Genomic DNA, 13,466 nt, shown 5'->3' with positions numbered 1-13,466 from the left:
TATGGTAAATACTCAAGTAAAATAAAAGTAGTTAGTTACTTTCAATCCCAGCCATTGCTATGGTACATACTCAATTAAAATAAAAGTACTTAAGTACAGTACCTGCATAACTGCATTTAGTTATACCTTCCCTCGTTCACTACTTTCACACCATTAAATATTCCACCACAATTAAAACAATCCTGCATTCATTTTACTACACATGCTGTGCAGTAAAATGTGTCTCTGTCAGCGCTTTACCATTATATTTAATGTTTCTGGATTAATACATGCTGCATTAATGTGCATGTTGCATTTTCATTCATATCCAGCTGCTCGGTTTAATCTTTGTAACGTTGCAGTCTTGTGAGAACTGAAGGAGGAGGAGTTGCTCAACACTTAAAGGAACACTTCCTCCTTCAATTCATCACCAACATTCAACATCAACACATCTGGAGACACGTGGTTTTCACTGCACAGGAAGGGGATTTACAAATGTATCTGAAAAGTAACTAAAGCTGCAGACAAATAGAGTAAAAAGTAAGATTTTTTAGTATAAAATGAATAACCGCTTGTAAAGCACATGGAATGCACAACTGTAAATGGCACAGTATAGTTACTGGAATTACATTGATATACTAATTTGCAGAAGACACACTTTTACACACGGCATGAGGCGGTTTGTGAGCATAAATAAATACTATGCCGCAGCTTTGACTCCAGTGCTGCAGTACTGAGACGAGCAGATGGAGTGACCCTTTGCTTTCATCTCCGTTTCACCACCCGTGTGGCAGGAACAGGCTGCAGCAGCAACACATCGGGCTGCAACACTTTGTCCTCTGCATGTCAGCAAGAACTGCAGCAACACAGTTGTGGAGGCTTCACTGCTGATTAAATGAGTTATTGTGCAGAGCAGCATACTGATGACATTTTCACCCAGAAATAAAAATATAGTGTATTATTGTGAGGCCAGAGAGCACCGTGAAACACCTGAGACGTTAGTCTTCTTTAGTTTAATATTAGATAAATGTTGTTGGACTTGTTTCTCATCAGTTTACATATTTTACCGTAGGGATGCAAATGGATTCCTATTATTTAATCATGCTTCTTGGGATTTAATAATGTAGCTGCTGGTGGGACAGACCATAACAATGTTAACTTACAAATGTGAGGACTGAGAAATCTTGCCGGATTAATTGGAATTCATAATTACATTACATGCGTAACATTTTTTTCACAGAAAAATTACAGTTGCTTTGATTTCTCAAAATGTACTGCAATGTGCACACTTCTACGTTTGTGTTAGTACGAGTGTTGAACACTAGTTTTTGCAGTTTTACATTGATGGTTTGTTGATAGTATGATGAAAAAACTCATGAAAAGTCTTGCAAAATTAATCAAATGGTATTTAGAAGTATATTTGTATTTTGGACATACTATCCATCTATTTAACCAACCGTCATGAGAAAGATTCTGTACACATTCATCTACCACACTTCTTTGAATTTTGTTCTGTGTCATCTTTATTTACTCTTAACCAGTAACTTATAGGCTGATATGTACACATCTGAACAAAATCTCACATGTGTAGCCTTTTATTATAACCACAATTATTCAAATAGCCCTAGTGGTTGCAGAGATACACCCTTTATAGTTCAGGCATGCAATTTTCAAGGAAAGGGCCTAAAAATAGAGATCATGCATCAGTATCACTCGAGAAAAACAAGTCATACAGCTTTAAGTTAGAAAAATGTCCCTTTATTTCACCTTTGAAACAAAAACAGCAGTGAGATTTTTAGCAGCTGAAGAAAACCTACTATATATACACACATACATATGAATATGTATATATATATAAACTGTGGTAAGCAGGTTTCAAGTAATACAATTCATCATCACCTCGTCCTCTATTTCTGCTCTTGTCCATCTCTTTTCAAGGTTCCAGTTGCAACAAGCAACAAACTATAATTCAAGCTGCAGCGTTGCTGCAACACCTGCTGTAAATGTAACTACACAAAGAAGTTGCCCTGTGAATCCCTGCAGCAGGAAGCTGAACGGAGCTCCAGCAACATCCTAAAGCAAAAGAAACGAGTGGAAAGTAATGGAAAGTAACAGACTTAAAGTCCACGGCCACATTACAGCCACCAGGAGACTTGTTTTGTTCAGTGCAGAAAACAAAAACAACTGAATGGACCTAAAAACACTAAAAAGCTTTGGATTGTGCCGACAGTAAAAAGCTGCTTCCTCTTTTCCCACAGTACAAGAGCATTGGTCGACTGCTGCTCTTATATCGCAATATATCCAAGCTCCGATTGACCCGTTCTTTCTCTTTTTCCTTTTAAAAAGTGCTAATTTATCAAAGAGTGCAAACCCAAGAAAAACAGTAACATATTTCCTCTCACCCTCAAATCCATAATTATCTGTTAAACGCATACTTTCTATATTTAATGTCTCTGTTATCTCGGCTGCTTAAAAAGTTGAACAGTGATTGTGAAAAGGGTAGTTTTGGTTGTCAGAACCGAAATCTGCCTTCCAGAAGTAAGTAAAGGGATATTTTTCTGTTTTAGTGAACTTCTTTTTTTTAATTTTGTATTGTTTATTATCAAGAGAAATAAAAATTGGAGTCAAGTCAAGTAAACAGGGGAAAACATTTCAACTAAAAAATTGCATTACCTCTATTTCAGTTCATCTAATTATCAGCCAATTGATAACTTCTATTTTTTTTTCAATTCAATTATTTTAGAGATTTTGGCTCCTCATGAGCTCAGCATGCAGAGTTAACATGCAAATATGTATTATTTTACATTTTGAATCGATTTATTGATGAGGTGACTCTTTCTTTCTCTCTTTGTACTTCTTCTTTGCCTTCAAAAGGTGCACTGTGGAGTTTTCTTGTAAACAAACAAAAGTTCATGTGTGAACGCTTCAGTTCTAACAAACACATTAAATGCATTTCCTTCCTCTTAAAAACATTTGCAATGTATTTTACATCCAAGTTTTCTTTTTCTCCATCTTTGCTGGCACCATAAGAGGATCAATAATTTCAGAAAAGAAAAGTTTGACTCACTATTGTGCAGAAACAAAACTTACTTATGTATGACGTTAACAAATTTAGCTGGGTGAGAATACTGACTGTGAAAAAAGCCCCCAAACACTGTCTATTCGTCGTCTTCCTCCTCCTCTTCATCGTCAACCTCACCATCACTCTCCTCCAACAGGCGGGACTGGAGAGCCAGCCGCTGCGCCACGGCCGTCACCATGGCAGCGCCCTTCCCGCTGCCATCCTCCGAGACGAGGAAGGTGATGTCACACTTGGGGGCGAGGAGGCGAACCGTCTCCTGGAGCTCCTTGCTGAAACTACAAGAGGGGTGGGTGGGAGAGGAGAGGAGGAAAGGAGAAAAGGGAAAAAGTGAGAGTTAGGAAAGAGAAAATATTCCGTGCAGAAGGAAAGCTAAATATATTTAAGAAGTAGAATATATTGCAGTCATGAGAAAGTATCTTCTGCAGGAAAAAAAAAGTGAAAATAGGACTTTTAAGCAGTGAGATGCTTTGATTTGTGTCATTTTCTCAAAATGCAATTCTTCTCCCGAAGACAGGAAGTTTTCTTCTGTGGAAACACAGAGCGCCGCCTCCCGTCTGTTCACAGGCACATAAACATGATTTTCTATCTCCATAAAACTGATCGTCTTCCTGGTTCATTGGCTTGGTGGGTGTTTCCCTCTCATCACCAACTCAATGACTTTTTGTTTTAGAAACCCCCCCAAAAATAAAACAAATTCATGGAAAACTAAATTTGCGATGAATTTATTCCATGTCTTTCTCATCGTGCTTCTTACTTGGGGTGTTTCTTGTAGACCGTCCCGTCCACCCCGACGGTGGTCTTCAGGTGGTCCAGCCGGCGGTTGACCCGGATACGGTTGGCGAGGGTCGCCAGGGCGGCGCCGCACAGACGAGCGGAGCGCGAGGAGACGGCGTCGCAAACCAGACGCACGATGCGGAAGTCGACCGAGTCCCAGTTCAATCCCAACTCGTTCAGAATATTCTGCGTGTTTTCCAGACCGTCGTCCCGCCTGAATCAGAGACGCAGACAGGAAGTGAAGACGCACAGATTAGAGTTCAAGTTGTTGTGTAAAAATGTTTCAAAAGGTTTCGTAAAAATGTTGATCATATTTTGCCTCAAATAAACTTGAAGAACCTGGTTGGTTCTTCAAGTGAGGGAAATAAATCTCAAGAATAAAAAAAAGAAGTGAATATTTTTTTCCCAGCGCCAGATCAGAAGGTTTCTGACTCTAGATGGCGGTAAATATGAAAAACAAAAGACGAGGTGGATGGTCGATGTAGGAGGATATACTCACTCCTCAATCTTAGATATGAACTTTGTCTCAAATGCGTTCGGGGTCAGAAGCGCCTCCGATGTCTGTCCCTTAAACAGAAGCTTGTTCTCCGTCAGCTTCACCAGCAGAAGACGAACAATTTCTCCCAAATACATGCCGCTGATCATTTTCTCAAAGCTTCAAAGGAAAACAAGCACAGAAAGAGGCACAAAGATATCTGTTAGTCATCAGAAAATGGGTTAGAACAACTTCAAAGTCAAAATGTGTCAGTTTCAGAGGGCCATATAAACACTTTTCTTCATGTTTCTCTTTTGAATATATATCATGTTCGCATACAGATGTTAGCATTTAGCTCAATGCTATGCCGTGTCCATAGCCTGACAAAAACTATAAAAACTAAAATAGATACGCAATTGTCAAACCATCTTTAAAGTCAGTGATTAAAGTAATTATTGATCAATGTGTTCCTTACTTTGTTCATCAATGGTTTAGTTTATGAGATGTTTTGTGTTGTAAAACCAGCAGTTCAAAACTCAAAGATTTTCAGTTTAGAGACAAAAGCAGCGAGTCATCACTCGCGTGAGGAGCTGCAAGCAGACAATCTGTTCCCTGACAACTTTTTCTGTGTTTCGACTAATTGTTTGAGGACGGAGAACGGCTTCCATATGATCCTTCAAGCTCACGTGTGGACGCCGGGGTTGATGGACGACTCGTCCACCATGACATCAAACTCCGTCTGGATGTCCTTCAGGGAGCCGTCGTCTCCGAAGCCGCCCCACTCCGTGTTGATGCACATCCGCCCGTCCTCGCCCTCCACGCGCCTCACGTTCTTTATCTCCTCCATGTAGCAGGCGTTGGTTCCCGTACCTAAAGAGGACGAGACGCACGACAGGGACCGTGAAAACCCGCACAGCCAGCGTGCGTTACGAAATAAATAATCTGAGCATGTGGCAACTCCTGATATTTCTGCTGGTGGTTTAGGATAGTAACACTGGAATGCTGCAATATGTTAAGTGATTTGCTTTGGTCTCATTATTTTCTGAACAGATCAAACAATTTTCCACCATGAATCAGGATCTGCAGCACTGATTTAACGGAACAACGTGAAGGATTTAGGAGGATTTCGGTGGCATGAAATTGCAATTATACAATTGCCTGAACCTTCGTGAGAACCGGTGTGTTTCTGTCACCCTGGAATGAGCCGTTTGTATCCACAAAGAGAGGGTTCCCAACAAAAGAAAGCAAACATTAGCTTTAGCGATAGCATTTTGTGTTTTCCCCTCACTAGCGGAGGAGCATTCAGCTGGATGCAATCTGCAAGCTGACCACTAGATGTCTCACCGGTTCTTTAAGGGACTTGGAGTAGCTCGTATATTAACTCACAACTCATTCGTTAAACACACAACAGCCAAACCATGCTGCTCTGCTGTGTGTCTCCAACACACACACACACACACACACACACACACACACACACACACACACACACACACACACACACACACACACAGGCACACACACGCAGGGTTGGTGCATTCATTTCCCGAGGGAAACCCGTTTGCTTCATATTGCATCGCTCAAACTAATTAGAGCGATTAAAGGAGCTACAACACGAGCCTCATTATATCCAACGTGCTCATGTGCTGTCGAGGAGCCTCTCCTGCTCACCAGATAAAACCCATTATGTCTCTCAGGTATAAAATAGTGTGTTCCGCAAGGCTCAGAGTGAAGAACATCCTCCTGGGTAATGTGCGTTTCCAACAATACCAGTTACTTCACCAGGGATGAAATGATGTTAACTTGAAACAAGGTTTTTTAAAAGCTTGCATCCTGATAAGAAACATTCGAAGCGAGCCACGTGACGCAGTGCTGCAAAAACATTCTGTTCCAAGGTTAATGGAGTTGATCATTATAATTGAATCAATTAAATATAATAATAATATAATTCTCACACTGACAGCCTTGCCTATTGAACACTTCCTGTGTTTTGTCAGTGATGTCTGTAACGATGAGCTTAGCTACCAAAAGGTGGACATATTGTATGTAAAAGATATGTAAGAGAGGGTGATGTGTGATGTTATAATAACTGGAGACGGTGCACGAGAGTCTGTTTTTTACTCTACTTTGGTGCTCTGGTTTGTAAAACAGAAAATGCACATTTAGAACATCTCTCCTGGTGCTCTCTCGGTGTCATCAATAACATATCTGTCAAATAATTGCCCATGGAGCAGTTTTTTGGGAGGGATTTGTTAATGCTTACCAATATTTTTGGACTGTCTCAGACTTGAGGAATTACATGTACGAATGTAAAACATTGGGGTCGTTCTCCTTTAAGTTGGGCTTCCTTTTTAAAAGCAGAAATAAGGAAGGAAACGACAACACGGCGCGATATCTATTGAAGGATCTTATGAAGAAAGACAAGGTTCCTAATTAAGCTCAGTAGATCTTTGATACTTTGATACACACACACACACACACACACACACACACACACACACACACACACACACACACTATACCAAGTGCGAATATTGTACTTTTTACTTCAGTATATTTTGATAACATTAGTTACTCAGGAAATATTAATACTAAATATATTCAATTAATCAATCATTATATTAAAAGGAGCTTACATATTAGCTTTAAAATGTTATATATTTTGAAGCTATTTATTTTGAAGTATTTTTCATTTTGACAAGTTTTCTAGTGCTTGTAACAGAGTATTTCTCCAATGTACTATTGATACTTTTACTAAATGTAAATGAATATTTGTGTAAAATGTGTGTAAAAAAATCATTTAAAAAAATCACAGATATTTTCTAGAAATCCAGTGAAACACTATTTTCCTGTGAGGTTCACCTGATGACATGCTGAAGTTGTTTACTTATTAAAAATAAATGTGTACCAATGATCATGCCGATCTCGCAGCTCTTGTCTCTGTAGCCGCAGCTCATCATCGTGCCCACTGTGTCGTTCACCATGGCAACTGAGCCTATATCATAGTCCTGCAGACAGAGAGAGAGAGAGACAGAGAGACAGACAGGTGTGTATGTGCTTCCTATTTATAATCTGGATACCAAATAACCTGCCTACACACATACTGTGCAAAGAGAAACTGCAGAATGTCACGTTGCTTCTAATCGGAGTCCGAGCAAAGGAAACGAGACAAAAACATCCCGAGAGATAAATGACCACATGGAGCGACTTCACAGCACTGATTAAAGATTTAGAGGTGCATTCTGGGAAACTAAAGCAGGTTGGGCAGCATGTTACTTCAGTTTGCCACAAACCAAAAGAGTGTAGAAATAGATTTGTTTTTGTTTTACCACGATACCAAAACGCAACGTTTATGGAAGTATTAAATCATATCTCACGTTAGACTGCAACTAATGATTATATTTATTATGAGTAGTATAACAAGTGCACACTGTTTAGCATTAGTAAAGCAATGAATTCATCATTTATAAAGTATTATTCCAACATGAATACTCATTAGTAACTCATTCATAAACCATTATAAATGTTTCATTCTTGATTTATAACTGTGTTTATGCGCTACCATATTATGTAATAAGCTTCTGATTATTTTCTCTATTAACTGATTGATTTTTAATTTTATTTTACTGTTTTATTCTTGCTTGTGGTAAGCACTTTGGGCTGCGTGACTATAAAAGGTACTTTATAAATAAAGTTGAGCTGCAAAAATAGCTAGAAGTGGTATCATAATTACCCAGAGCCTCAAAGTTACTACTCATATATTACAATTAACATGATTTAAAGAAGAAGCAGAAAAAATTCACATTTTTTAAACTGCAACCATTAACAGATTTTGCTTGAAAAGATAATTTAACAATATTTGATCAACTCCTGCTTAGTTTAAATATATTAGAACACAATATTCTCTAAATTCTTCATATGGTTTGAATACAAAAACTGTTAAATAACCTAGTTAAGCTATCAGATAGATGTAAAAAGTACACTATTTATATTAGATTCCACCACTGATGTAAATCAGAGAAAAGCATCAAATCCTCACATTTGAGACTCTTTAATTTGAAAAATGAGGATTATAGATCGTAAAAAAATAATCGCCAATTCATTTTCTGATGAAGCGACTTATTGTTGCAGCTCTGAACATGACCCTTCGTCATGTTGCTTCATATCATAGCAGCAGTGCTTTGGACTGACCCCTCTCCGGTGAATGGCCTCCTTCAGTAACTTCACCACGTCTTCGCCCTCCACTCCGGAGCAGTTGAAGCCTTTGGTCCAGCGGATCAGGATGCTCTGTGTCGAGAGAACATTTCATATGAAACACAGCTGGGAGGTTTGGGGAAACCAATCCCAGATTAAAATTGTATAGCGCGTGTGTGTGTGCGTGTGTGTGTGTGTCTGTTTGACCTTGTCAATTTCTTTCTGTTCGCAGGGGAAGGAGAAGGTGAAGCCCAGAGGAAGAGTTTGTCCCTTCAGATTCTGAGACACGAGGAAGTCATTGAGACAGGCGGCGAGGTGGTCGAACAGCTGGACGGAAAGAAAAACGGATATTTATCGTCTTAAAAAAGATGTATACAGTATGTATAGATAGTAGGTGTGTCTTTTTGGCTCCGATCATCATCCAAGTCACTCAATATTGCCTGATCCGATACTTATATTTACCGTAATGACGCAGCTTCTCATTGCACACTCGAGCTACAAGATGCATAACTGATCCTTGATTTATCCCCAAAGACATTTTAGTGTCAAATATGTTCAGTAAACATACATTTCCATTTTATGGAACGATATTCTTCTACTCTGGTTCATCTTAGAGGTAAATATTTGTGCTTTTTACTTCACCACATTCAGCTATAGTGATGGGTTTGGTCCTAATTATTTATTTTTTTTGTGCGGCGGAAATGGGTTTGCATACCATTGTGTGTGTGTGTGTGTGTGTGTGAGAGATGGAAAAAACTGCTCCCGTGAATCTATTTGTGGAATTAATTTGAAGTAAAACATGTTCTCATCTTAAAATGTTGTTTCTTTAAATGCAGCGTCACCTCTTCTCCGGTTCCCAGCATCATTTCTTTCGGGATGGTACAGATCCGACTGTCCATCTTCAGCACCTTCTGCTCCTCATCCATCAGGCGGACATGAAGCACCCGGAAGTTCGTTCCACCGAGATCCAGCGCCAGGAAGTCGCCTTTCTCTGCCAAGGAGGAAGGAAGAAAGGAAAGAAGGAAGGAAGGAAGGAAGCGCGTCGGTTGATCGTGGGGCAAGTGTTACGCAATTGAGCGTAAAGAATCAGGAATATGAAAATAGGATATTGAGAATAATCAAATAAAAAGGTACCGGTCCCATCCGGAGTGGCCCTGACGAAGGTGGGTAGCATCTTGACAGGCGCCTTGTGGTGAGTGTGTTTCCCCAAACCTCGAACCAGATCCTTCCTCAGCCGAGCAGAAACCTCCTGCAGCTTCTCCAGAGACAGGTCGAGCGGCTGCAGGTACTTCTGCACCTGCAGAGAGAGAGAGCGGCGCCAACATGTTACACAAAGTCCACTTTTCTGAATGAGGCTTCCCTCCCTTTCTGTCTTCTGTCCACAAAGTTTTTTATGCCAATAAATCAAAAATTTAAAAAAATCTAAATGAGAGAAAGCGTTTCAGTTTGGAACAGCCATATGTTTTATATACGAGCTTGCTTCATTTGTTTGTTTCTTTACATTTTTTTTTCCAACAACAAAACAACATATATGAGAAAAATGAATAATACACTTTACATAAAATAAAACATAAATAAGAAAGTGAAGGTAGAACATAGTTCACACAATGTATCCACAAGATGGCATCGTTTCCTCAAAATCGTCACTATCAAACTCGAGACACTGCAACTGTAAAATGGTATTTGAAATTAATTTTTAAATTGTCGTTTCCGTTGCTGCTGCTCTGCAGCTCTTTGGGTTGCTACGCATGAAAAGACATTTCAAATAAACCTGAACAACGTCGTCCTACCAGTTAGAAAGCGGTACATATTTTAGTAATATGTGTGGCTTGTATGAAAAAGCTGACAAGGATCTTATCTAACAACCAACAGTCCTCAAGACAAAGAGAACTCCTGAGCTCAGAGAAGAGGCGGGGTTTGACCCCGTTGCTGCGGATCGTGTTTCATGAATGAACTTCCTCACTTATGTCTACAGTGATATTTTGACAGGTGACATGAATATACATCAGTTATTTAATGTGCACTGAACTGTCAAAACATGCCAACGCCAACATTTCGGCCTTCATATGACGACAGAGAATATCAGCAAATCTCCCTTGAGCCCGGTTTTTTGGCATCATAAGTATGCCGAAGTAGTAATGAGACATTCCTCTTTACAGAGTAACCACGGACCTACGGACAACGGTCACCGGATCACTTTAACACGGAGGAAAACTTACAAACGTGAGGATTCTGGGGCAAGTTCTGAAGCCTCTTTTTATTGATTTGATGGTTTATGGACAATGATCTCCTCGGGAAGTGGAAGTCACAATGAATACTATTTCATGTTTGTGCGTTTTTAAGAGTAATAACATAAAGACCAGGAACCACCTGAGTTCATTTCAGAGGCAGAGAAGATCAAAGAGTGAGATAAAGGAAGGAGGTCATCGTGACCTGTGACTAATTCGCCTCGTTAGTGAAGACATTTCAGCGAGTCTGCGTATAACGAGGAGCCGGAAGACGAGCTCGCTAAAGTGAGGTACAGGTGGGGAAGAGCTTCAGTTATATAACGTTGTTTTGTGATTTAGCACCTCCACGTGAGTAAAAGTGTCACGACACATGATGCAGTTTCTAATTTATACCCAATCAGAGAAGTACAGTGGCTTCAGTGTTTAGATTATTGGCCAATCAGGAGAAGTGTTGCATGCAAGTAAAACAATACATTAAAAAAAGGAGACGCTGACGCAGGAGAAATGTTCTCTGTTAGAGTCCACACCCAAAGATTTTCCAGCTCTGCATTATGTGTCGGCAGATCTCAAGGATAAAACACTTTGTGGTGAATAAATAGAGTTTGTGTTCTTCTGTGTCTCAGTGTTCGGTTCCTGAGAATCGATTATTTGTTATTTAATTAAAGTTTAAGAAAAATAACATCAAACCCTCTTCTGACATTGGATGGCTGACCAACTTGACCTCAGTCTGGATTTAAGCCAACACAAAGAGCTTTAATCCCTGTAATTCAGTTTCACCTAGTTGTCTGTTGAAGGGGACGTATAACCTGCTGTTACATTTCAATGTGGTCCAAAAAGACGAACATGTGTCGTGTTAATATGCTCAAACATTTCTAGAAAAACAAAATGTTTCAGAGTTACATTTTGCAGGAAGAGGCCTGGCCGGCCTGACATGTTATGATCCTCTGGAGATGGCAGCAACAATTCACACTTCTCATCCTGTTTTCCCACTTCGGTTAAAGCTGCAGAAACATTGTTCAGATTTCAAAAGCTGCACCGAGAAGGGAACGAACAAACTGCAACTCCAACACGCTCTACACACAGTATGGCGTACAGGTGGGATCACACCTACAGAAGACCTTCTTTCACAACTTGTATGCCGCAACTTCCAACTTAGAGACTAAAAACCACAAAGTCAGATTAAATCAGAGGTGTATGACTTGGTAGTTTTGTAAGGGTTGTAGGGGAGACATATGGGAATGATGTGCAGTTTCCTGTTGTGTTTCTATGGAGTGCCTTTGTGTGTCTTTATTGGCTCCTCCCAAAAAAAAAAAGAACTTTCTTTTTGGATAATAAAAGTAACCTTCAACTTGAGCACAAGAGCGGCGCTGTTATTTAAAGGTGTTCACAGAAACAAGAGTTTCTATGAAGCAGTAAGGCCACAAAGGGGGGTTCTGGGTAAGAACAACGCCCACAGAGGCTTTCAGAGGAACAAACATTTCTGTGACAATGTTCAGGGTACAAAACCTATTTCAAGAGGTCCTCGATTACTGTAAAAAGGCTGTGACTTTTTTTATGTTCGTGATATATATATATAAATATATTATTGCTGCTATTACACATAGTTTGTATATGTCCAATGAGACATTGGGGGCTACATAAAGAAGTGACATTGGCTAACTTTAAAGGGGCGCTCTAGTTTAAAATAAATTGGGAAGTGGTCCCCAGCTATGTTAGTGTGCTTTTGGCACAGTAGAGGTTTGAGCTAAATGCTAACATCAAGCAACATGCTAACAAACTCCCATGTGCACATCTTCGTTTAGCATACTAATATTTGCAAGTGAAATGAATGGAAATGTTTTGCACACATTTAGTCATCAAACGATTCACCAAAACTACAGACACAGGACGCTGTTTGTGTTTTAAGCTTTGTTGACATATTGGTACATCCTACTTTATTTTTTACGTTGGGTTTTGTTTGTGTCCTCAACCAAACCCTCTTTAACCCAATATTGAAACCTCCTGAATCCAGACACACCTGAAGCAAACATGTCCTAACAACTGTGTGGGTGAACTTGTGAAATGCGTCTGGGCAGGATGTGTGTTTGTGTGTGTTTGTGTAGATTTAGGTTTCAACAAGGAGGCTTGGGTTGGTTCCCCTACCTACCACACCAGTTTGCGACATGATAGCATATGGCTAACATTTTGTTGGCAGCCATGTTGTTTTTTCTTTACTGTAAGTGTCTGAAATAGCTCAGGCAAGTTTCGACAGTCCAGTAATAAAATCACGGAGGAGCAGTGGATAATAAATGGTACTAAACCTAGCTGAGGCTACACTCGGATAGCAACCAGGACCGGCTCCCGCATGGACCCTCTTCAGTCCTGAATCGGGTATTTTCTCAGGTGAACTGTAAACCCACACAATGATGTCGTGAGTTACTTATGTGCTAACAACTAATGTGCTCATAACTAAAGTTAAACTAACATATTCATCCATTCCTGACACCTTTGCTCCTGCAAACAGCACTCTCCAAACTCTTTATATCAAAGATATTTTAAACTAGCTTCAACATAAACTGTTTTACAAAATGTGTGTCCGTGTGTGTGTGTGTGTGTGTGTGTGTGTGTGTGTGTGTGTGTGTGTATACATACAAATAAATTAAGCATTTTCTTTATTTCATCATTTTTGTTCCATTTGAAATTTTTTTTTTCATAATTTGTATTGTCTTGTTTTTTTTATTATGTTTCTACTTTT

The 13,466-nt window shown here is 39.6% G+C and overlaps 1 protein-coding gene across 2 annotated transcripts in view; it reads right to left on the bottom strand.

Annotated features, from left to right (window-relative positions):
• Positions 1-1,740: 1,740 nt before the first annotated feature.
• LOC137802220 (hexokinase-2-like) overlaps positions 1,741-13,466 on the bottom strand; it is a 19,750-nt gene continuing 8,024 nt past the window's right edge. For both annotated transcript variants that reach the window (XM_068599919.1, XM_068599918.1), the window contains 10 exons: positions 9,639-9,801; positions 9,347-9,495; positions 8,712-8,831; positions 8,502-8,597; positions 7,219-7,318; positions 4,997-5,180; positions 4,335-4,490; positions 3,816-4,049; positions 3,179-3,336; positions 1,741-2,870 (listed from right to left, as the gene is read on the bottom strand). In XM_068599919.1, coding sequence (XP_068456020.1) covers positions 2,797-2,870; positions 3,179-3,336; positions 3,816-4,049; positions 4,335-4,490; positions 4,997-5,180; positions 7,219-7,318; positions 8,502-8,597; positions 8,712-8,831; positions 9,347-9,495; positions 9,639-9,801 — 1,434 coding nt within the window. In that variant the 3' untranslated portion in view covers positions 1,741-2,796. The remainder of the gene's footprint in view (positions 2,871-3,178; positions 3,337-3,815; positions 4,050-4,334; positions 4,491-4,996; positions 5,181-7,218; positions 7,319-8,501; positions 8,598-8,711; positions 8,832-9,346; positions 9,496-9,638; positions 9,802-13,466) is intronic.

This window comes from Clinocottus analis, unplaced genomic scaffold, assembly GCF_023055335.1.
Source record: "Clinocottus analis isolate CAN_PGR_092001 unplaced genomic scaffold, fCliAna1.0.p SCAF_5, whole genome shotgun sequence".
Classification (NCBI taxonomy): Eukaryota; Metazoa; Chordata; class Actinopteri; order Perciformes; family Cottidae; genus Clinocottus; species Clinocottus analis.
This window is presented reverse-complemented; position numbering and strand designations above follow the sequence as displayed.